Raw genomic sequence first — 24,494 nt, 5'->3', positions numbered from 1 at the left:
AACAAAAAATGTATGTATGTGTATGTACAATTATGCCAATAATTACACAAAAAAAGTAACCCCCACACACACCAAAAAAAATAATTTACGTGAAAAATTAATTATATGGGACGTTTCACCACCATTAGTAAACTTTTACATGACACTTATAGACACAGGAATTGAGGAAAAAAATGGATGGGTGGTAAAACATATTTAGAGAACATTATTTATATATTTTAGATTTTTTTTTTAATACAGGCATAAAGGCTTAGTGGTTAATTAGTGTGTTACCATCCTGTGTGCACAAGACAGCCACTCTTTTTCATTATCGTTCTGTGCACACAAGTTCTTAATCGTGTGTGCAAAAGTTCTTAGCGCATATGATCAAGATTACACTGCAGATTAGGATGCAAGCATAAAAAAAAGCCAATTACAAATTGGCCATATGAACAAAACTGGTCATGAAGTGAAGACCACCTGTATTGTGTTATCTGCCAATGAGCTTGTCCAGTAGAGTGCAGTGTTTTACTGCACTAGTTCATGAAGATAAAGTCTACTGACAAACATCATTTATGAACATACAAAACAGGAACCACGCCAAGTTATTAATATAAACTATATAAAAGGTGTCTCAGCCCAGAAAGGTTTCAGAAACGGTGTCCCAAAAGCGATATTTCAACAAAAACTATAAGATTTCCCTTTCAAAGTCATCCCCCAGAGTCCTTCATGCACGTTCTTGACACGCCTCTTGTGTGGAGGCTTATCTAATTTGAGAAATGTTCCTCGAAAAGGCTTCTTTTTTTTGCACATTGACAGCATGACATTTATCTCAGTATGCAATACTTTAAAAAAAAAAACAGGAAGCAGGAAAGCGATCAATCACCATGCACGGCGTGCACTTCCCGTGTTCGGGATGACCCCACGCCCGGCGACACGTTGACGGCGCCGTTGATCTCGGCCTCGTGCTTTCTGGCTTTGGCTCTCAGCTTGGCGATGCTGCTGGAACGCAGCTGCTCTGAGCTCTGACCCGGCGGCGCCGCCGAGCCGACGGCTTTTGTCCACGGGTAGTTGTCGCCGTCTGCGTCTTCGTCTTCCTTCGCTCGCGGCCACTGCTCGTTGTCGGAAGCGTCCATGTGATGTTTTAAGCGACGGATGGTTTTATCTGGGACGTCTCGGCATTCCGCTTTGGGGTGAGGCGCAACACGCTGGCCCTGAAGCTTCAGCTGACGCCTCATCTTGGCACGCCGGTTTTGGAACCAAACCTTTGGTCATGTTCAGAATACAAAAATACATCTCACTCAATTAGAACATACAGTAATAGAAAAATGGCCAAGTGAGTAAAAATATATTTCAGTAGTCAAATCATAAATAAATAAATCAGCAGATTTCATCTAATTGAGCCGCACCTGTAAAAACGCATTGAAAGGAAAAACGTGTCTAAAATTTCATGTAAATTGTATCACATTTTTAACCGTTCTCTTCCATTTTTAGCAACTGAAAATAATATTCCGGGGTCAATTTGAACCGGGGCGTGTTCAATTATTCAAAAAGTCAACAAAACGACACCCCGAGTCCCTAAACAATTTCTCATCATATTGATTATTTATATAGCCGCTTTTACAAGAGCTGCAGCGCTTTGCAGAACTAACCCGTTTCATGCCGAAAAATGACTTTAACCACGATTTCTTTACCTTAAAAAAAAACCACGAGGGCTGCGAAAAGCGAATGTCGCCATCAAGCCGAGCACACTAAAGAAACAAAAAGGACAGCATAGCTTTGAATGAATCATGCGGCAGCCGCTTGACGTGCGTGTTAGTCTTGGCGAGTGTGAGTTAGCAGGTGTGTAATCTCACACGTCAATCTTGATGCACGCGTCACACTGACAATATGTCAACGCTCCCAAAAAAAAAAAAAAAATTAATAATGTACATTTATTGTTTACATGCAAACTCAGTTTTCCGTTGGCCTCGAGTCGTATTTTTCCACGCATGACTGAAATTGTTTAGATCGCTACCCAACCGATTTCAACACAATTTTGCGGCGCATGTACAAGATAGAGCCCATGAAATGTTGGCGCAAATTGATTTCAAATTCTTGGAACTATTTATGACATTTTCAATTCACTTTATGCGATGCTGCTGAGCGCTGGGCACTCTTTGCAACTTTAATTTTTGTTTGGGATTAAAAAAGCAAAGTGAAAGTTTAACATTTCAGTTTTTCAAAGAAAAAAAAAAACTTATTGGGAGCCATTTCTGTTCATTTTTCACTTTATAGACATCCTGATATTTTTTTGTTAGGATTTTGAAACAAAGATGTTTATTGATTAGATTTTAAAAAAAAAAAAAAAAAAAAAAAAAAGACGTTTTCTGCTACCGTAGGTATCAGCAAGCAAAAAGTCTAGCTCATTGCCTGAAAATACTGTTTGATTCAAAAATAAATAAATATCAAATGGCACTATTGAGGGGGTCAACGTGGGCTCACCTGCACTCTGGCTTCAATGAGGTCCAGTCGGAGGGCCAAGGCCTCCCTCATGAAGACGTCGGGGTAGTGGGTGCTCTCAAAGGCCTTCTCCAGCTGCTCCAGCTGAAAACCGCTGTAGTTGGCGCGGGCGCGACGCTGCTTCACCGGCCTCTGCTCGTCTGGGGAGAAGAAGAAGAAGAAAAAAGGTAAATGAACGGAATGGCCAACGGGTGACAAGGCGCTAATGGCTCTAGACTGGCTAATTAGCATAGCCATCATTAGGTCTGCTTTGGCACGGCTTGATAATTGATTGTTCGTCGCGAGCCGTTAACCGCTCTTTTGTAAACATTGAGATTTTTTCAGCACAATTTGACATTCACTGAAGAATGGGTTCTCAAACTTTTTGGGGTGGACTCACCCACGCCATCCACCAATGGACCCAAGCCTATGGCCTGCGTGGCCAGCAACAGCGCCTCCTTGCATGGATCGGGCTGCAGGTAACTCCTCAGGGACTCGTAGCTGATGTAGGGCCCCGCCGGGATGAGGATCTGCCGGGCCGGGAAGGCGGGGAAAAACGGGGCTGCGGGTGAATGCAAAACCGCAGGCAGGAAGGCGGAGACCAGTTGCCCGGGCCTGAACATAGCCGAGGGGGATCCGGTCGTTTGGGTGCGAGTCCTACGCCGAACGCATCCCAGTGGAGAAACGATCTGGCGCCTGCTTTTGTGTTTGGGGCTCAAGGAAGGCGTGAGGTAAAAGGTAAGAGTGGTTCAGGTGGTCCCGCCCACTCTCCTGCAAGCCCCTTCCGAGTCACATGACCTCCTCCTCACATCTAACCCCGTCTCTCATCGGATCGTCAGTGTCGAGTTCAGTCGGCCGGGGCGGGAAGAGGCGCTTCTTGATCCGACGTGTCGCAACATCTTTTGCCGTCTGAGGTTTCAATCAGTCCCGTGGACAGAAACACAATCAAGAGGCCGTCTGTTCGGGCACGAAAAAATACCGGCCGGTCTTTTCTCTGGAGAGTCGTCAAACGAGATCCGAAAGGCGACGGCTTCCAGAATAAACACGAGCTTGCTAACCGACAACTCGGGAGTGACGACGCTTTACCAAGAACGCCTTTGGTGTTGATGTGGAACGATTCGTCACGCTGAAAATGGACGATGACAACTTTCTGATGTTAGAATCTGAAGCAGGGTACATACGTAACGAGAATTAGGCTGAATTGGACCATTTTTATCCTGAGTATCGAGTTGTGGAGGCTGCCGATACCAGCCACAGAAGAAAATCGTAATTTCAGTCATCCTCGCCAATAGGTGGCGCAATATTGTGGCAGTTTGACACATCAGCGAATCAGAAAGAAAATAAATTTTTTTTTGCTACTATGTGCAAAATAACATTTGGTATATTAGAAGTACCAGAAGTATGAGTGAGTACTGAAAAAAAAAAAAAAAAAAGGTCTGGGGGGGACGAGAAAAAAAGTGTCATTGAACGTCCCCACAAAAGACTTTTACGATGCGACACGATGGTTCCACGCAAACATTTGTGGAATGCGGACACCAGCTATCATGTTTATCGTTCAATTTCTCTCATCCATCACGCGTGACGACATGTTGTCCCCCCGAGTGTTACCACACGCGATTAAAGCCCCTTAACACATTTTATACGATTAGCACCGTTAACGCCAACGCACCAGCTGTAGGGTCGGCGTCAACGGGTCGCTGACGAGCGGACGGCCGGCGCGAATTAAAACGCAGGTGCGCGCCGATTAATCTCATCATCGGGAAACGGCGACAACACTGGCCTGTCAACGACGTCAAACGGCGAAGCCCGGGCGCCTTTGATCAGCCCGCCGAGTCGGCGAAAGAGGCAAGCAGTCAGAGCGCGCGGATGAGTCACAAGGTGGTCGTTTCTTCGCCCTCACCTGTGGCCCTTTCATCTGCACCTGTTCAAACACTGATTTAACGCCTTGGCAGAGGCGGATTAGGCTTCCCGCAAAGCTCTCATTCCACTTTCAAGGATTACTGGCCAATATCTAAGGAAGAACCTTATTGATTTTTATGCTAAGTTGACACAAGATGGCCAAGTTAGCGAGTTTGAAGTCTCTTAGCAGACATAAATATTCATCAGAAGGTCTGGTTTAGATCATTGAAGTAAAATAGAACATTCATTTTAGGACTAATTTAGTCTTTTTAAATATTAAATCGATGTCAGACATTTTGACTTACTTCCTAATGGAATTGTACTTGTTCAATGGCATTTATATTTATTTAATGAATTTAACTGATTTAATAACTTTGTAATTGAATGCAAATATAAATCTCCAATTTAATAATTGTGATTTAATTGCTTTTCATTTCAATGAAGCCACAACACTGAAATGTGGCGTGAAATAATCTGATTGGTTGAAAAGGAATGCAGGCGACGTATTTCAAACATGCGTCATTTAAAAAAAATAACAAAATAAAACTCACAATAAGGGACATTAAACGAATATTAACGCATTGTCTATAGCACGGCCTTTCGGACTTTATCAGATACCGATGTGTGCAAACAGAAGTGAACATGTGCGTGCGTGCGTGCGTGTGCGCTGTTTGCGCAGCGTTACAGTGATTGAACATTTGTCTAATGAATTCCAGCCAAATGAAGCCAGTCAGCCTCAGTCTGATGAGTATGAAAATATGACATGTCATTAACAGCGCCGGCTTCACTTAGGCTCTCATTAGACGTTGATTTTACCCCCCCCCCTCGCAAATGACGTGCCATTGACGAATCATAATTGATGATTACCATCCGTCGACATTTAGCACAACTTGCGCTTTTTTTACGGGCTGGGAAAAAAAAAGCGGCGGGGCGAGCCAAGTCCAACATGTCAGATCGTATTAGTTATACGTGATGACGCAAATAGAAAACCATTTTGCAAAAATACTTTTGTCGTCCAAGTTGCCCACAACAGAAACAACCATTTTGAGACCGGAGAATCGAGCTTGCCTCCACTGAAGAAGTACCTCAAATGAAACTTTTGGCTCTCATCTGTCACACGGCCATCGACAGATCGCTAAACGTCGTTCCCGGCGACGAGTTAAGCTCTGGCGTTTGTTTCCAAATAAACCAGCGCAAGCTCAAACAAGCCAATTTCAAGTTTACCGTCTCACCGGTGGCTGTTTAAACCCACAGAAAACACTCATTGTCTCGCTGCTAATAACACAAGCACATCTCCGCGGTTGTTAGCGTGTCATCCGGGGCGAGCTATTGAACAACCAGAGAAGGCGCGCGAGGCCCGACGCGTGAAGCCTGACGTGAGCCGTCACCATTGTGGCCTTAAGGCCTCCCTCAATTATCCACCAGCGTCTTCTTTAGACGCGTCTGTCACAACCTCAAGTCCTCCCCCAACTTGGTCCCTGATTATGTGGATCAATAGGCTTTGCAAGGACAGAAGGGGTGGGGGGAGGGGGGAGGGTCTACTATTAGACCTTAAATCCCCGGAGCTAGCAGTGCGCCCGAGACAAACGCAGGTGTCGACAGTCGACAGTCCCGCCACACACGGCGTTTGCTCAGCCTCAGCTCGGTGTAGACACTTTTCAAGTATTTAGCTTTTACTCAAGCAATTTAAACACTCGAGAAAACATTTGAAGAAGGAGAGCTTTAAGAAAAAGAAAAAAAAAAAAAAAAAAACGTTACTTGCGTGGCTTAAGTCGAATTTCCATTTAACAGTTTGGATTTGCCACAAGGTGGCGGCAAAGCACAACTTTTTGTCAAAGTGAATCTTTTCAAATTACTTCAACATAGTTCCTCGGTGCTGAGATGGCCGCAAAGCAATACTTAATGACAAAACACGCGATATGTGATGTTTAAAGCGAAGAAAGAAGCACAGGTGAAATAATTAATAAATATCGGCAAATTTCCCACAGCATCCTGAAAATGTAGCAGTTGCATGGGATCGGGCTCAAACTAAAAATCGTCAATTTTCAGCAAGTCAACATAATATGACGAAAGAACATTGAAACTGTTTTAAACTGTAAAAAAAAAAAAAAAAAATTAAAAATTAAAAACTGTATCTACTGCCTCAATCGTGTCGGAGTGCATGCAGCTAATTGCACAAACTTCCACTGGTTAGAATGTGTCCGCACTTTTTGTTAACAGCTCAACCTTGGCGGAGGGCTATTCTCTTTCAAAATGGTTTCAAGGCATAATTCAATCAGCGCCCGTTAAAAGTCTCGTGCAAGTTGGAGGAAAAGTGGATGTCACGCCTGAGGAGGCCTCAATGTCTCATGCCTCCCTCTTCCCGGGTAATCGTATCCCACAGAGCGCCGGGGCCGACTGTTTTAGTCGCGGATCAGCGGGCGTGGGACGAACCCGAGAGGCTCGCCGCCCGCTTTCCACGTCAGCGGCATCAAGGCAAAGCAGACGCCATCCAGCAGCGAATCACACTTGAGACATCAAAGTGGCAGTTAGAAAGGCAGGCGAGAGACTTGTTTTGTTTTGTTTTTTCTTTCCAGGCAAGCACAAGTCAAGCGTGGTAGAGGAGGAGATGATCTAAAGCTGCCGTGCCATGGAAGGGAAGACGGAGAGCGGACAGATGTGCGACGAGGCAGGTTGTGGCACATCGCCGGAGAGCGGGGGGGGGGGGGGGGGGCGCTCAGAGGCACAGACGAGCTTCTGCATTCCTGCCAAGCTGATCACCGAGATCAATACGAGCGCCCCGCGCTCACGCGGACAGCTGAGGGCATGCGGTCTGGCACCATCACCGTGATGATGATGATGACGATGACAACTTCCCAGCCTGCCCTTTTGCTCGCCGTCACTCATCGCCGTTCCGCCCGGCTGCTGCCCGGCCAATCGGATGCTGGCGCCGGACCAAGAGCCCAGGCTGTCGGGACTTGTGCAAAAAGGTGATAGATCACCATCAACACAGCTCTCGGCGAGTTATAGGACACCATACAGGTGCAATTAAGGCAACGGAGAGAGAGACAGATGACAACGGGAAGCACTGTACATGTGCATAGTGTTCCCGTGATAAATCCCCAAAAATGAAATTAAAACAAAGGAAGACATTTATGATGGGGTTTCAAAGTAAACACACTAATGTGGGAAAGGAGAGCCACAGCAATCACCACTTTACATGAGAAGAACACTAGTAGAACTTTGATCCATGACAAAACTACAAATGGGCATTACGGCGCTACTAGTGCAGGAGGCTAGTAGTGTGTGACACAAAGTTACTACTTGGGCCTAATAGCGTGACGAGCACAGCTCAGTTGCTTACTAGTCAAGTTTAAATGGTGTACGAGTTCGGCCAAAATGTCTAATTGCAGAAATAAAATGTTACTAGTAAGACAGCAATTCTACTAGTGCGCTCTCTTTACTAGTGCGGTGAAAGAGCACCACATGGACATTAAGCAAATGTGATTTGTTCTTCTTAAACAGAATATTAAGGATATTGTATAAATGCTCCCTCTAGTGGTACCGGAATGAATCACTGCATAAGTCAAGTTCAGTTGTATTTAACTTTAAAATTGCATTAAATCTTTGAGAACTGAAAGGATTATTTAGGTGCGATTTTTGCCTTAATGATTTCAATTAAGTATTGTGGATACGTTATTATTTAAATGCCTTTTTGGGAGTTTCCAACAGTGGAGTGGTAAAGGGGAAGTCAAGTCAAAAATGTCTTGACAAAAGTATGTTTGAGGCCTCAGCCGACAAATGTCACATGACCAAACATCGGAAACAGGTGAGCCATGATTGGTCATTACCTGAGCGAGTGCGATATCCACCGATTGACAAAAACAGGTGCATTGCAAAAATATTAATAGAATTATTATTATTAATCAAAATGCCGCATTTAGATTTTTGTTGCAAAGGAAATGTAAGAATTGAATTGCATAGTTTTACAATGACCTCCAATAATATTAATGATATATATTTTTTTAAAAATATCAATGTAGGCTAACTACAACGCTGTATTTTAAGGTTGCTCATAATGGACAACCAAGTACTTGAGAGATCGCCACAATACCACTTTGTTTCAGTTGAGAGAAACTGAATGACAGAAACGACACACGTTGAGTTAAAGTCCAGAAAAATCCATAAATGGCAGCAAATGCCCCCAAACTGCCTTCTTGTGTCACAGTGCCACAAAAAAGAGGTCGAGTCGCACTAAAAGCTGCTCTCACCCATCCAGTCCAAGTATGTTCTTGGACTTTTGATTGGTGAGCGACAGCTTCCACTGACCGACGAGTGTGGGCACGCCTCGGCCTCACGGAGGAGCCTCAAGTTCCACGTAACGCAACACCAGCGGCAAAGCGTCCGCATGGCGTCATCAAAGCGGACCTGCAGCTTGAAATGATTGAACAATTACCGCCACGGTTAATTTGGCTCCAAAGGGGAAGTCCACTTTCCTCCTTGGGCCCGCATGCCTGCACTGTTTGACTCGGCTCTTGTGACGCCGCGGGGAGGCTTTCACGTCAAGTCGGTGGCAGAGGGGCGAAACAAGACGCACTTTTCATGGCAAAATGCTTTCCATCGCGGCATGCTCATCGCCGCCTTTAATCTGCCGGCGAGGAGCGAGCCGCCACGCAGCGTGACAGCCGCTTCCCGCTTTTGGCAGCCATTGAGTGAAAGGCGCCCGCTTTGCATCTTTTTTTTTCCTTTTTTGTCTGCTCCTTTTAAAGCGTACATGAAAGTTAATAATTGGCTTTTGGTGCCGTGTTTTATTTACAATTTCAGCTCATCATTCTGGACGACACGAGCGGCTGCGGAAATGTGTTCTACAACTCATTCCGATGAAAATAAAAGGCAAATTGATCTTTTCTCTTTTAATTCACCGCGAGTGCTCTGAAAATGCTTTTGAGGTGACATGAACATCGAGACAAAGACTGGAATCCATCATACAGAAGCTTGGTGGGCTCTCATTTAAAAGTCAAGCATTGCTGACGTTTCAAATTCAGACATTCAAATGACTTGAGTTAATCTTAAATAAAGGTCTCAAGAAATGCATTAAAGCGGTTAAAAATGAATTATTTTCAGCGGCTCCGTTGAAAAAGTGAAACTCATGTTATACAGATTCAGAAATATTTCATCAAATATTTCTGTTTGAATTTTAACAGCTCACAAAATCCCCAAATTTACCATTTTGCGTTATCGTAACATAACGATGAATGAAGTCCTGCTACCATGGCAGCAGCTATCGCTATCGCTAACGTCTTTACAAAGCGAATGCGAATTAAACTGTTCTTTTTATCTCAGGGAGTCTTTTGCTTTTTTCAGAAACATATCAGCAAAATGATAACCGACAAAAAAAAAACTGAGATAAAAGAACCAACGCTAATGCTAATGCTAATTTAGTTTTGCTAGCAGTGTTATTCTGTTGAAGCTGGAAAGCGTTCTCATACTATTTATCACAGCGGCGCACTTTCGCACAGCAATGGCATACTTTTAGGAATTAGCGTGTCTGAACTAAAAACTGTCCATTAAAATGTTGGTCATGTGATCGTTTGAGATGAAGTTAAATGGCTTCCATGTGAAGGACTTTCATGGACTCTGATATCATTGAACTGGTGTCAATTTGTCCGTAGACCCCCACTAAGAACGCCTTGTGGAGCAAGATGTCCGCATGTTCTGGAGAGGAGAGGAAGAAAAGAAAAAAACAAACAAAAAACAACACTCACATGGATGGCATGTCCGGCGCGGTCCCGAGTAGACGAGTTATCGCGCCCGCGAGGACGCGTCGTCTTACCTTGACATAGCAGCACATATTCGGGAAGATTCCTCAACGCCGTCTGCACCACGTCAAAGTCGCTGCTGCCCATGCAGTACATGAACGTCGGCAGGAAGTCGGATGCAAGGCTGCAGGCAGGAAAGGCATGTGAGGTCAAATGTCACGATTATTTGGACCTGATGGACAAATTTAGTGGGTTGCGACATTACCTGGGATTATTCTGGATGCAGCGTAGCGCCAGGCTGAATGCAATGTTCCGACACAATTCCTCCGACGACGTCATGAGTCTCTGCAGGTCATTCTGTGACAAGCACATGGGTGAGACTCTACACAACATCTTAGACTTTTTTAAAATGTATTATTATTATTAAATACATTTTTGGTAATGGGGGGGGATTGGATCTGATTTATTATAATAATATTTCCTCTGGACATCATTCCTTTGGTTTTTATATGATTCACTTCTAGTCAGACTTTCTGGAACGGATTACTCATGAAAACCAAAGTTGCACATGATCATAAAATGCAATGGAAACGCCCGATTAGACAAATTAACTAAGAGAAGCCTGGCTGGTACTGCCTGCCACTCTCTGGGCAAATTCTCCACACATATAGCTTTTAATAGTTAAAATTAAACGCAGTTGAATGTTTTAGCTGCAGCTGAGATTTGCCAGTTGAAAAAGTTGAAGTCAGAGGCCTGTGCTGTGTCTCTTGTCTTATTTGCGTGGTGACTCACAATGAAGTACTGGATGATCTCCGGGCTCCTCCTCGACTTCTCATCCACCTCCGTCAACACTTCCAACACGTCTGTTGAGAAGGAAAAAAAAAATCTAATTCTGCCGTACGCTGCGCTCTCTGCGGGCCAAAGCTGCCGAGTCAGCCTCACCTTCCATGGCCTCGCCTCTTGAAATCTTCCGCAGATACTTTGTCATGTCGGCGCCGCTCAGTGGAACCGACGCGGAGATGTTGACCAGAGGGAGGGAACCGGCCGCCATCTCATCTGGAGATGATGAATAATGAAAAGTGTCATCTGCACGATCTGGGATTACATTAGAAATATGTTGAAAGAATGCTTTCAAATTTTACCATCTCCGTCTTCTGTAGACTCTTCTGCGGAGGAACTTTTTACAGGAAGAGTGAGTCCAGCGAGTAGAGATTTCAGCTGGACCAAGTCTGGGTTCTCAGCACTCATGCTCCTGAAAGACGAGATTGCAAAAAAAAATTAATAAATAAATTACAGATGTTGTGTACCTAATAGAGAGTCTAAACAGACATGCAGATGTTCTCAGAAATCTAAACAGCTAGCCAGAGTTGCAAAACATTGGCATTTTTTTCTTAAGCTGTTAGAAATCAGTTGGCATGTAACTTCATTTTCCATGACTTACTGCAGTATATCAGAGTGCCTCTGCAGGTATGGGATGGCGGCCGCTGCATCATGGGTAATGTACTTTTGCGTGAACTGGAGGAACTTGTTGATGAACACCAAGGGGGAACGACTCCTCTGGAAGTTCTACAGGTCAGAAGGAAGAACCACTGAAGAACTGTCGAAAGCCAACAGCTTTCACTGAAGCAGCCCCACCTACCTTAAGGACCTTCATGAAGGACAGGAGGCAGTCTTGAAGCGCCCTCTGGTGGTCGGCGTGGAAGACGAGCGGCTGCAGGAGCTCCAAGATGGCCAACACGTTGCTGAAGAACATCATGTGGTTCTGCTGGCGGAACTCGCGAAAGTTGAGGTGAATGCGACCGTGAAGGAGGCCGGCTATCATGGGCAAGTGTCTGGATGGGAAGAAAGGAGAATGGTCACTATGCCGATGAATACAAATAACAACTGAGTTTTCTCACCGGAGTAAGAGGACAGGATGCGACACGGCAAGTTTCCTACACGCGAGGTTGGCGTCGGAAACGCGTCCCTCAGCTGATTTGGATTCGGCTACATCGGCGAGCAGTGTAACCAGACGGTGGACCAGCATGTCAAGCTGACAAAATATGACAATTAGTATTTCATTATTTGCTTAAATGCACAAGTGAGGTATTTCCCCACAGCAATTAGTGATGTATATAAACCCATTCATGGACCAAAAACTCAAATAATAAAATAAATAATAATAAAAAAAATAAAATAAAATAAAATAAATAAAATAATAAATAAATAAAATTAAATTAAATTAAAAAAACAAAATAAAATTAAATTAAATTTAAAAAAAGACCTAAAAAGCCAACAAAGCCATTTTTACCTTGCAGCTGCTACCATCCGCTGTCCTCCCGCTGCTCAGCGTGCCCTCGGGCAAGGCAACGCGTTGAATGACCTCGGGGAAGTGAAGATAGATCTGCAGGAGCAAGTTCTGGCAACGCTTACTCATGGCACTGAGGAGGGAAAAAAAAAAACATGAATGAGAGCCACATGCAAAATGACCAGCCTGCTCAATCCTTAAAAAATAAACTGCGTTGAACATTGGTGTTCATTTGAGAAGCTTGACAATTTTTTTTTTTTTATGTCCCTCAACAAGTGACGACAATTCGCACACCTTAACACAAACTGAGCATGAAAAGCAACAATGTTTGCCTTCATGTCTGCTGCAGTTTCATGGAAATCCTCTTAGGGCCAGCCGCTCACTGGGCGGGAGCTCAACTCCGCTAACGAGACAGTTTATTGCAGCCGGAGCGACCTTGAGCGCCAGCAAAGAAGCGCTTGTTTGGTGGTGTGTAATTGGAATCAACAGCAGCTTATCTAATAGAACACACACCCAACACAAGGCCGAGTGCTTTTTTCTTTTTTGTGTGTGTTTATCTGGCTGTGTTTTCACCAGCGACAGCTCAGCTGCACTTGAGAAAAATACTGAAATTCACCAGCTAATTTTATTTGACCTTGGCCAAAGTTTCCTCATTAAAGTGCTTTTAATAAGTAGAAGACACGTTGGTGAAAAGGAGGGCCGGGCTCCACAAAGAGTTGCACCCTGATCTCTGACAGCAGCTCACAACACAGGCGAGTTTAGCGCTTGAGCCTTAATCCTCTCGGCTTCATTATAACAGCACTGAGCTTTTAAAGAGATCACGGTGCTGACGACTTCTGCCGGTTTTAATTTCACACCAATAGACCTAATTATCAGGGTTTTTTTTTTTTTCTTGGTCCGCGGCGTTGCGGCTTGACAGAGGAGAGGCTGCAAAGTTCATCATCGGCAACGGGGATGGAACATCGGGCAGGATTTGGCCCAAGTTAATCAGCGGCAAGATAAACAACACTCACTGGGTGGGCTAATTGGGGAGAACAACAATAGACATGCAATAAAACTCAATACAAGAGCCGCATGACCAGTTTTCAACGACACTCGCTGCTGCTTTCAACCATTATCGGGCATTCAGGGGGCAAACTATTAGAAACACATTTCTGTCGCGTCGACTTGAGACGATACCAACCTGTCCTCCCACTTTTTGGTGCAGCTGATGAGGTACTCGGACACCTTTTTGATGTTGTCCAGGTGGCCGTTGCAGTAGGAGTGAAGCAACGGCAGCCGGGCCTGGATGAGCGAGCAGGACGCCTCCTCCTCCGCCGCCGAGCTCCTCTCGCTGCGGCAGTCGAGCTCCGACTCGGCCAGAATCAGATCCACCAGACTGATGAGCTCCTCGGAGCTGAGACGCATCACAAACTTCTCTGTTTTCTTCTGTACGCAAAAAAAAATGTCAGATGATCTTTTTTATGCAGAGGCAACAAGTGGACTCTTCTGGTTTTGGAACCGACTTGAGGGATCTTCTGGTCGCGTCCTTGCCAGATGCGTGGGATGTGGCTGCACGCCCACAGGAAATCCAGAGCTGATGTCGGGTCAAGCCTGAAAAGCATTTTACAGCACGTTCAACAAAGAAGAAACTGAAAATAATTTCATGTCACTACTTGCACTGTACTTGTAGTCTTTCCGTTTGCTAAGCAGAGCGCTGATGCACTGCAGCAACGTGGACCAGTTGGACTGATGCGTGAGCAGGGCCAGAAGGTAAGGCCTGTAGGCCGGAGTGCCTCGTGCCTGAGACACACGAAGATGCATCAGGGAAGAAAACCGCTGAGTAGGAAAGCGATAAGGAGGAGCCTCTCACCTTGTTGAGGGCAAACAAGAGTTTCTGCTGGAGGTCGGGACACACGGACGTGACTTCGGGGTCCAGATACTCCATCCAATCCACCAGTAGACCCGAGCTCAGGCCGGACTTTGTCACCTCCGAGCTGCTGACAAAGCAGACGGATCACAAACGTTAGCGCGCCATCCAAGAAAATAGCGGCAATCAAACAGAAGACTGAAATTCGCAGCTCACTTTGCGTTTGTGTCCGGTTCTTTCTTCACGACTCGCTCCTCGCTTTCCTGCAAGAGCAAAGAAATAACCATAGCAACGGGGCCGGCTGTCCCGTTTTGGGTGCTGACCGTCATCAACAGAGACAACAGCTCTTCCAAATGTGGAGACTTGGCCTCCATCAGCCCTTGCAAAACTGAAAAAGGTCAAACAAAAAAGTTTAGTAGTAGCTCAAAAGGAAAAGAAAACATCGCCAAACTATCATTGCAACCTTTTCCAATAAGCTCCGCCTCTGCGTTGCATCTCTCTCCGGCCTTCAGCATCGCTATGATGGCTCTCAGCGGCACCTCGGTGTCGCTATGATACACAAGTGCCTCAGCCAGGTGGAGGAAGCCTGAGCGGACTGAATGGGGAGAGGGGGGGGGGGGTAGTTGATAAAAAATCATTCACAGAAAATATTCAACATCTCAAAAGACAGAGGCGCTCACCATCGTTGTGCCGGTGTGTGTGAGAATTTTGGCCAATAAAAGACTTGAGCAGAGTCTTGAGCGGGCCCGCCTCCACGGAGGGATTGTCGAGCCAAATGAGCATCTCAACGTTGACTTTGAGGAATAAAGAAGAGAAGGAAACATCCTGCGGGACTAGGCGCTGAGGCCAGAAGAAAATGACAACACAACAGTGTAGAATGCGTAATAATAAAAAGTTGATTATCATGTCGTGTCTACCTGGTAGAGGTGAAGCTGGCGCATGAGCGGGCAGGCGAGGGCGTGGCTGTGGTGCATGGACAGGACGATGGGCCCGGCGTGGGTCGAGGTAAGCAAGGCGGCGATGCCCTGAAGGAGACGCAGAGCCAGCCCGGCCTGGTGAACCTGACCTTGCTTGGCCCGCATGAGCTCTTTAGCCAGAGCCTGCTGCAAGGCCAGAGAGAGCTGGCTGGGGGGCGGGCCGGGCCAGCGCGTCTCTGCCTTCAACGGGAATATCTACGGAAGAACAAGTCACGTGAGTTGGATTGAAGCCCGTGAAGAGAGAGAACATATGAGCAGAATCATTCGCGCTGAACATGGCCATGTTTTTGCCCAACGATGTCACAAAAGCAGTGATTTACTAACACGGAAACATTTTGACCCGAGGTAGGTGCATTCATGCTAAAAATATTTCACTTATGTTAACTTGCCTCACCGAAGAAAACAGAGCATGCAACACAGGTGCACCAGTCGCGTTATATAGTTTGACAGCTCATTTTATTAAATCCACGTAAAACATTTACATTATTTCTGTACCTGTGGAAGCTGACGTTAATGAGGGGGGGGGGGAATTGGGGTATCAATAGAAATGAGGAAAAAAGAAAAGTCACTAAAAACCAAAGTAATGTATTGCATAAACATTTTTTGTTGTGGTTGCTTGTTCTGAATTTGCTAAAAATTATTAAAATTGGAAATTGGATTTTTGGGAAAAAAAAAAGCTGTTTTGGGGAAGGAGACTCGCAATTGTCAGTGGAGATATAATTGGGTTAAATCTCCCTCATCACGAGTACGCCACTCATTACTAGAGAAGGACTATTTTTTTTTTTTTTTTATCCTTGATGTGGTCGAGGTTGCTCACATTCTATTATATTCTTAAACGCTACATAACTCACGATACGATAAAGTATTTCCTAGTGTTTCTTACCCGCAGCATCAAGCCCGTCAAGTCATCATCAGGCCCGACTGTAGGAAGCTGCGTGGCCGCTCTCATCTTCACGGAGCCGTGGGGCGTTTCCACTGCAACTTTGGCTTTACTTGTCTCGGCAGCATCTGCGGGAAGGAATAATCAAGATTTTTCATTCTTGAGACTTGCTTTAAAGTCGTCGACTATGAATTTAAATTGTCCTCAAGAAACGGGATGAAGCCGCCTGACCTCTCTGAGGCGGAAGAAAGGAGCTCAGCAATCTGTGGAAAGCGTGCCCCCCGGTGGCACCTCGCTCGTGTTGCACCTCAACCAAGTGGGCCATGTAGTCTGCCGCAGACGAAAAACCCGACGTCAGAGTAATCAGACAAGGACAACGTGAAATAAGTCCACTACCAGCAGTCGTCGCCTACCCTTGTCCATAATGTTCTGCTCCAGTGCGCGTGGCTCGACAGTGACAGCCTGGTCCAAGTACTGCAGCAGTTTACTCATGCTCGAGACGGGAATTCCAAACGACTGCACGAACAGTAGCAGTTGCTCAGGCTCCAGGTCTTGCAAAGCTGAAGGTAAAACGCAAACAGGGACACCATGTGGTTTAAAATTAATAAATAAATAAAACGATAAGAGCCACACATTGCCGTCACATACCTGCATCCACCAATCGAGGCACCTCGGATCGAATCATCCTCAGTTTCAACCAATCGGGCAGCAGCAGGGCTTCCTCTGACGTGTCCACCAGGAAGGCAGTTGGCAATGGTTTCTTGTCAGGGAACCAAATGTCCAAAAGACAGTAGAAGTCACTTTCTCCTGAAGTATGGACACAGAAAAGCACAATTTGTTTTAATAAGACAATTCGTATTCAAACGAGCTAACAGGGAAAAAAAGGGTAAAAAATTGAATAAGCATTTTTTTGTGTTTGTTTTATTGTTTGACATATTTTTTTTTCTTTGTTTTCACAGTTTCTCAAACTATATCCCTCATCCATTCACTAATGCGCATGCTCGCCAAGGTCAATTCATTCACATCCTACCTTTAGGCGGGCCCAGAGTAAGAAGGATGACCATCGCGTGCACGACAAGAATGTGCATGGTGGCCGTCTCTCCTGTAGTCCATCGCAAAAACACCTGATCTTGAGACTCCGACTAAAATAGACAAACAAATAAACACTTCACCAGAAAGTCAAGCGAGAGAGATCAAATTTCAAGCGTGGGCTCGTACCCAGCTGTACAGATCCTCGCCGTCTTTGGTCTTCCGCATCCTCCTGATGTAAGCGGAGAAGATGGAGAGGAAAGCGCCGAGGACAGCCTCGGACTCGGGTCGGCAGGAGTGCTTGGAGAAGAGGTTGTTCATGATGGTGGAGCGCTCCACGATCAGCCGGGCCACATCCTGCAGGAGAACGGCAAGTGTCGTTTTTATTTTTGAGCGAATTGTTTGTCTTATGTTGGAATCTGAATGCTCACCAAAGCCAGGTCATTGTGAGACGCCTGCTCCTCTACTGGTGCAAACTGCGACAGGTAGATGAGATAGGCGCTGATGGTCTGCGGATCAGTCTCCATGTGGATGGCCTTAATTGGAGGTGACACACAAGAACGGCTTTAAAATGCCAACGTTCCACCGTTTCCATGCCATGAGTGAGGACCTGCTGCAGGGCGGTGGACGTCATGCCCAAAACGCTGTCGAACATGGGCAGCTTGGGGAGGTCCTGCAGCAACCACTGGTACCCCGGAAGGAGCTCGGCATCGGCCGAGTCCTCCTCCATGGGCTGGTCCCGTTCCTCTCCGTCCTTCAGGCCTCCCTCAGTGAGCACCAGTGACAAGCCCTGCACGCGAGTGCATGGTGACGGGTGAAATTGGATTTTCAGCACGGTGAGTTGCGACTTCATTGATGGTAACGGAAATACCTTCATCGCCAGGACTCGCGAGGCCACCTGAGAGGAGCTGAGACGACGCAAGAAGTAATCCAGAACTTCGCATGTCGTCTGCTTGTCGGCTTTGGGACCCAGCAAAAGATCCTGAAGCCGTCCGAGGAGCTGCCTTTGTTTTTGCTGCCTCTGTTCGGAGCAAATGACAATTAAGATTGGGCGGAAAGCGCCACGACAAGAACAAAGAAAGTCATCACGGGCGTACTTGTCGTCTCTTGGCTTTCTGTTCTTTGCTCCCTCCATCGTCGTCGTCATCTATATGCAGGCTGTCGTCCGCAGCGTCGTGCAGTAAGAATTCACACAGGCACTGCACGGGAAGCACGTCTAAGGACCCCTCGCTGGACTGGACCAGATCGGCCAACCACGGCATGGACTGGGACGAAGCCTGTGCAAGGAAGTTGTATGAGACGAGCGACGCTGCACAAGACTTGGATAGATATGAACTCATTGACTGCCATTGACGGCAAAAGACGTCAAAGATCCATTTCATTTCCTCGGCTTGTTGCTTTCATCGTACCCACCTGTCTCTGTATGATGTTGAGCAGGAAGTCCGGGTTGCGGCTGCGGCATAGGAGATGGCCGAGGCGCAGGGACTGGTTGAGGGTCTTCACTTGCTCCTGGACTTGAGGTGGAGGTCGTCGCGGCGGACCCCTGGGCGCAAACAAAAGGTTTCCTGTTCACACACTGAACTTGCTACTTGAGTACTACGTCGTCCGGGTGGCGTGATCTTACTGCGGGTCGAGGCTAGTGAGCTGGGAGAGCAGCAGGCTGTTGTTCTCCGTGATGGTCTGTTTTGTGGATGCGGCGGCCAAGTGGCTCTCAAAGGCCAGGATCTCCTGCTTTTCCCGCTGCGAGATCTGCAGCTCACGACCGATCATCTCTGTTTTCGTTTCGTCGTCCGCGACGGTGCATGGCGGGTACGTGTAGTTGCTGTGGAGGGCGTGAACGTTTTTGAGGCGGGGCTTTAAAATCGGGAATTGGAATTATTAGGAGGGGGTTTGCCTACTTGGTCATAACCATCTCCATGAGCATTTTCAGGGTCGGGTAACCATCCCAGGCAGTCAAGCCTACAAGGAAAATGGTGGATGGTTGACAGACTATAGATTATTAATCAACTAAAAGTAACAGTACCTATTTTCTGTGGATTGAACGCAGCTACCACCAGCAGAAGAAGCCACGCTTTCCAATAAAGGGTGGATATCGCCAAATTGGGCGGCTGGTACCTTCAAACATTTGGAGCCATTTGTTAGTCTTTACTGCAAACAGTGGCGACATGTGAGGGCTTTAAACGTCGTGTCGAGTACCCTGCAGGCAGCTGGATGTTTTCTGGGTGATGGTATGTGCACAGATTGAGCACGGCGTCAATGAGCTGGATCCGCTCGACAACCAAAACCTCCAGATCTGTTTGACGAGACGTGAAATAGTCCACAACGTGATGCTTTAAAGAGGGGATGTCAGCAACAAGTGTCAAATGAAACAAAGGAGTAAATCTTTTCTTATCTGCACTCGACAACTCATTTCCATTCAAGACCTGGATGGTAATTTCTCACCGTCGGACTGAACGCCAGCGGCCCTCTTGACCAGGTGGTCGGCGAGCTCCATGGCATCCGCCGGGCCCAGCGGCAGATCGCGAGACAGGCCGATGACCAGGATGCGCATCAGCGTGTCCTCAAGGAGGGGCACCTCGGAGCAGAGGCGCAAGAAAAAGCTGCGGAGCAGAAACACAACTCAGTCGAATGCAAGCCCGTCAACAGGTGACCATTTGCGACTCACTTCCTGTCGCTCTCTGGCGGCCAGTTGTCCCACTTGTAGTACGTCTCGGGTTGCTCCGTGAAAAGTACTTTGTGAAGACTGTGGAGTGAAGAAATATCCCAAGTTTGAGCCTCTGGTCTTCTAAATGAGAATCATGCCCTGATACATCAATACGCACCAGTGCACGTAGTCCTTGACGCTCACTTTGCTGATGGTAGGAACCACCGTGTGAAGCCACCACACGGCGTCCCTCTGGATGGAGGCGATCTGATTCTGGAATGACCTCAGCACCTCCAGGTCTGAAGCAAAGAATATACGCAGTTGACAAGAAGCCAAATGTTAACGCTACAGAATACAGGCTGTCACCATTTTTTTTTTACGTCATGTCATACTACGGAAGACAATTTTTGCTCAAATGAGCTTAAATTTTAACAAAACCTGGAGAAACTACAAAAGAATCATATTTAACATTAAACATTAACACAAATTCATTTGATGATTAGTACATAGTACACAAAACTGATTAAATAAAAAAAAAAAACATGAAGACGAGTAGAAAAATGTTTTTTTTTTGGGCAGTGTTGTCAGCTATTCAAAAGAAGGATAAAAAAACAACAACAAAAAACTCACTTTTCTTCTCTCCTTTGTCCCACGCAATGCCAGCCTCTTTGACCTGAGCTGTGATGCCCAACATCATGGAGACGGTAAGCAAATCGGTTACCTGGATGACAAAGCGCTCCTACAGGGAGAAATAGAACAAAGTTAAAGAAAAGAAGCTTGACAGAAAGCAGGGCCGGGGACCCTTACTTTGAACTCCATGTCCACGTAGGTGGCCTCTTTCCTCTCCTGCATCAAACCAAAGCAGAAGGACTGGAAATTAATTTCGTGTTTGGTCTGCTTGATGATCTCCCTCAGCAGCGCTCGCGAGGCGCGGAGGTAATCGTCCTTGTTGGTGAGCAGGTCCTGGAAGACCATCGCCAAGAACTACACACACACACACACACAAAACAAATATTTCGAGGCTTCTTCCAAGATGTCAGAGAAAGGAATTTGTTTTTTTTTTCCAATCAAATCACCTTTGGCGCCTGCTCGGGGCTGTGCTGCAGCAACGTGTGAAGCACCTGCATGTTGTTGGGGTTCCTAGCATTGGACAGCTCGTTGAAGATGACCAGTTTGACCATCGTGGCCAGGTTGTCTCTGTGCGCGTTGAGCAGCTCCCTGCCCAAGCAAAAAAAAAAAAAAAAAAAAGTCAGAAGAAAGCCTCAATAGAAGACATGTTAAGAAAAACAAAATAGAAGTATATAACTTGAAGTCCAACTGGCAAGTGTGGCCACAAGTTGTGAAAGTGAGAGCGCTCGGACCTGACACAGAGCATGTAGTGGTTGAGGAGCACTTTGGGCTTGAGGCGGATTTTGATCAGGTTGGAGATAACCTCCATGTCGTCCGCTCCATGCGTGTCGCAGTTCATACACAGCGACATGAGAAGGTCCTGCGCCGGCCGAGTCAGCTGAAGAAAACAAACAAGATTTGTTCTTCGACATTTTTACAACAATGGATGGGGAAAACACACACACACACATAAACACACGCAAAATCACGTCTTTTAACTCCTTGTAGGTAAATTCCATTGTGTTTAAGAATGAATGAATTAAATGTCATTTGGTTTTATATACATATATTTTTCACCACAACTTTTTTGTCATTTTTTTTTAAGTAAAATGGGCGGCTTTGCTCAATAAAACTGCATATAATAAATTCGACATGAGGCGTTCCAGCCCTCACCTTGGGGTTCTGCAGCCACATTTCAAGCCTCTGCACGGCCATGAGCCTCGCCTCTTTGTACCCGCACGTGGCAGTCAGCAGGCGCAGTAGATTCCGCGACACGTTGTCCATGGGCTGCCGACGGTTCAGCTGATCGCGCAGGACGTCCAGCACGTAGTCCTCAACGCTCTCCGCTAGTTCCTCATACCTGCGACGAGCCGGACGGTGAGCCTTGAAAATGCCTCCTAATCACCTCATATTCGAGTCTACTTTCGCATTGGATGTGTTTTTACTACCTCGGCATAACCTGGCCTTCGTCCTCGGGGCTGAGTTTCTCCTCCGCTATCAGCAATTCCGCCCGGCTGTCGTCCTCATCGGGAGTTGACGGATGGGGGCTGCTGCCTAAAATAAAAGCAGAAGTTTAGGAGTTTTCCTTGTATGAAAAACATCAAAAGCCAGAGCGTTTGGTCAATACCAGCACTGAGATCTCCAGCGGCTCGGCCCGTGTCGGCTTGGAGTAGCATGCTTTTGGGGGGCATCTTGGTGCTGAAAGCCGTTTGAATGTTGTCTACAAAGTTTTTGCAGTGAGAGCTGTCCACCCAGATTCTCTCTCCCAGGGAGTCTTCAATGTACACCTGAAAAATGACATTTGATATTGGAAATACGCTTTTGGGTTATATGAATGCATAAATACATTTTTCAGTGTGTCATTCTCACTTTGACAAAAATCTCCGGCCAGTTTTCATCCTCTTCGTAGGCGGCCATCAGCAGATTGCAGGCCAGAACGGACACCAGGGAGTTTCCCTTTGCTTTAAAATTAATGGAAGCGTCTCGACGCAGGAGGCTGCACAAGGCCTATGGGCAAATATGAAACCAGGGGGAAAAAAAATAAAATAAATAAATGTTAGGTATTCAAGCATTCAACTTTAGGTTATGTTGTGTACATGAACAAATGAAGCCGATACCTCTATGATTCCTACAGTCGCGAAAACGTTGGGTTTGATCTTGGCCAGGAACATGAGGCTGAGATACAGCGTGATGTCCGGCTTGGCTCGGTTCATCTTGAGCTGCTTCACCGCGCCGCACAGCAGCCCCTCGATGCGCTCGTCGTTGCCCTCCGACTCGGCTAACTCAATGTCGTCCAGCAGAAGTGCCGGTGACACTAGTGTGCGCGCAGAAAAACAACAACGCACATTGACATACATTCCTGGGTTCGCACTGCATGGTTAGTTCGGAATATTTTGCTCTCAAGTGGCACAAGCGAGACAATCATCACGGCAGCGCAACTGTAAAAGGATGTGTGAAATCAGATGCCTCATGCCAATATGAATAACAATATGATTTCTGCCGACGTGAGTTCACCGTAAACATACTTATCATATGGCAATGGGAAGTGAAATGGGAGTAAATAAAACCTTATACAGCATTTGTAAGCATTTAAAAGAGAGATACCTTCGATAGGAATAACCGATGGCTCCTTTATGGAGGGAGATATCGCCCTCTTGTCCGCAGCCGCAACATCAGCGAGGCGTCCCAGGGCACTGATCGGGGGCGTGGTGGAAAGCTTGGGACGCTTGGCGAGGCTGGACAGACCCGATGAAGACGGGAGGGCGGAGGAGGTCTCTCTCTTGCGGTCGGCCGGTAAAACGGCAGCGGCTGGCTTCAAGAGGACAGCGGGTGCTTTGGACTCGCTGCCCTGGCTCTTTGAGCCCAGGGCAATGAAGTCTCCAGGTGGAGGATGGCCTGGGATGAGGGGATGAGAAAAAGGCTTTTTATTGAGCATCGCGTTGACATAAAAGATTGACAAAAGAAACATTTGACCAAAGTTAGTGCTACCATTGCTAACTGAATGCCTGGACATGACTTTTGTTTTGGATAAATGAAACTCACCCGATGTTTTTGCAGCGCTGGGGCGCCGCAGGGCTGTCGGCTTTGGACGATTCATCTCAAAGTCTCAAATGATCACAGCTGATGACGTTACGTCATATGTTTGGATGGTCTACGTGTGACAAAATGAGGAATTATCAGGTTAGTTGAATGTCAGCCACTGAGCGCGTATTTAGCAAGCTAGCGGGGTCCAGAACGTTTTTTTTCACGTCTTCTTACAGGATCAGACTTCAATAACATGAGGAGCTCGTACTCGTATTCGATCTCACCTGACATTGATTGGTGCTGAAGCCCAGCTAACAACTAACACGGCTAACTCACAGCTTCTGGGGACTTGGCGGCAACTTTCGAGTAAACCGAACTGGTCGGTGGTGATAATTGAATCCCAAACGACTCAAAACATTTCCCAAAAGTTCTGTTGGTTAATACGCCATTGTGTTTCAACGTTGTCGTTCGGAGACAAAACAATAATGCTACTGATGGGAGAGCCCAGTGTGCAAAAGCGTCTTCCTCACTAAACCTAACATGTTCGGTCAAAAACATGGCAGTGACATGCTGCCACCTAGCGTCAGTAGTGTTAACTGCGCAACCCAGCACATCAGTGCTACTTTAGGATGTTCTGGTTTGGTGGATGTTCAATTTAAAATGCTCTTTATCCATACAGTCGTCGGGGGATTTTAAGGAGTTATTTTGTATATCTTGACTTTTTTTTTTTTAACTTTCTGAAAAGATATAATCTAAATAACATTTGTACTTACAATTTGTCAGAAAAAACAAAACTGTTAATTTTACTTAAACATATAGCAATAAATATAATAATTTTACAGTGGTGTCGTGTTTTCTTCAGAGCTGAAAATTGTATTCTTGGTTGCAAATTGTAACTAGAACCTTGAAACTACTAAATGCTCCTCCTTATGACTTAAGGAATCAGTCAGTAGGTTTTTGCACAAATTAAAATAACTTACTCTTCCTGTCCAAGACAGGGGCGAGCATCATTATTATTATCAGTATATTCAAGATTTAGTAATAACAGCAAAAGTAGTTGCTGGACCTAATTTGGGAAAATAAATTATTTTAGCACCA

At 46.0% G+C, this 24,494-nt stretch overlaps 2 protein-coding genes across 3 annotated transcripts; both read right to left on the bottom strand.

The window, feature by feature from the left end:
• Positions 1-222: 222 nt before the first annotated feature.
• On the bottom strand, positions 223-3,720 carry LOC148322209 (uncharacterized). Its single transcript, XM_088316010.1, has 3 exons — positions 2,861-3,720; positions 2,464-2,621; positions 223-1,244 (listed from the first exon to the last, which is right to left on the bottom strand). Exons 1-3 carry the CDS (start codon positions 3,081-3,083, stop codon positions 858-860), a joined length of 768 nt encoding a protein of 255 aa, XP_088172136.1. The 5' UTR covers positions 3,084-3,720; the 3' UTR covers positions 223-857.
• Positions 3,721-9,236: 5,516 nt separating this feature from the next.
• Positions 9,237-23,908, bottom strand: ints1 (integrator complex subunit 1). 2 transcript variants are annotated; one of them, XM_088317517.1, is made up of 48 exons: positions 23,681-23,908; positions 23,415-23,523; positions 22,977-23,267; positions 22,490-22,686; positions 22,242-22,379; positions 22,000-22,159; positions 21,821-21,926; positions 21,546-21,732; positions 21,125-21,270; positions 20,840-20,981; positions 20,571-20,747; positions 20,394-20,502; positions 19,942-20,062; positions 19,785-19,862; positions 19,562-19,719; positions 19,316-19,412; positions 19,143-19,234; positions 19,018-19,078; positions 18,744-18,941; positions 18,533-18,662; positions 18,217-18,396; positions 17,991-18,140; positions 17,730-17,909; positions 17,551-17,655; positions 17,309-17,476; positions 17,121-17,232; positions 16,739-16,897; positions 16,504-16,650; positions 16,322-16,420; positions 16,094-16,218; positions 15,151-15,405; positions 14,914-15,073; positions 14,697-14,828; positions 14,450-14,621; positions 14,237-14,363; positions 14,051-14,166; positions 13,890-13,977; positions 13,568-13,812; positions 12,388-12,517; positions 11,996-12,129; positions 11,737-11,929; positions 11,539-11,663; positions 11,240-11,349; positions 11,040-11,153; positions 10,890-10,960; positions 10,363-10,454; positions 10,172-10,281; positions 9,237-10,053 (listed from the first exon to the last, which is right to left on the bottom strand). In XM_088317517.1, exons 2-48 carry the CDS (start codon positions 23,467-23,469, stop codon positions 9,941-9,943), a joined length of 6,555 nt encoding a protein of 2,184 aa, XP_088173643.1. In that variant the 5' UTR covers positions 23,470-23,523; positions 23,681-23,908; the 3' UTR covers positions 9,237-9,940. The 2 variants fall into 2 exon arrangements, with proteins under 2 accessions (XP_088173643.1, XP_088173644.1); XM_088317518.1 differs by having other exon boundaries at positions 14,237-14,360.
• Between the last annotated feature and the right edge of the window lie 586 nt (positions 23,909-24,494).

This window comes from Idiotropiscis lumnitzeri, chromosome 15, assembly GCF_059441095.1.
Source record: "Idiotropiscis lumnitzeri isolate Australia: NSW breed Sydney's pygmy pipehorse chromosome 15, RoL_Ilum_1.0, whole genome shotgun sequence".
NCBI classification, from domain to species: domain Eukaryota; kingdom Metazoa; phylum Chordata; class Actinopteri; order Syngnathiformes; family Syngnathidae; genus Idiotropiscis; species Idiotropiscis lumnitzeri.
Note: the sequence above shows the minus strand (reverse complement) of the source record. Positions and strands in the feature narration are given on the sequence as shown.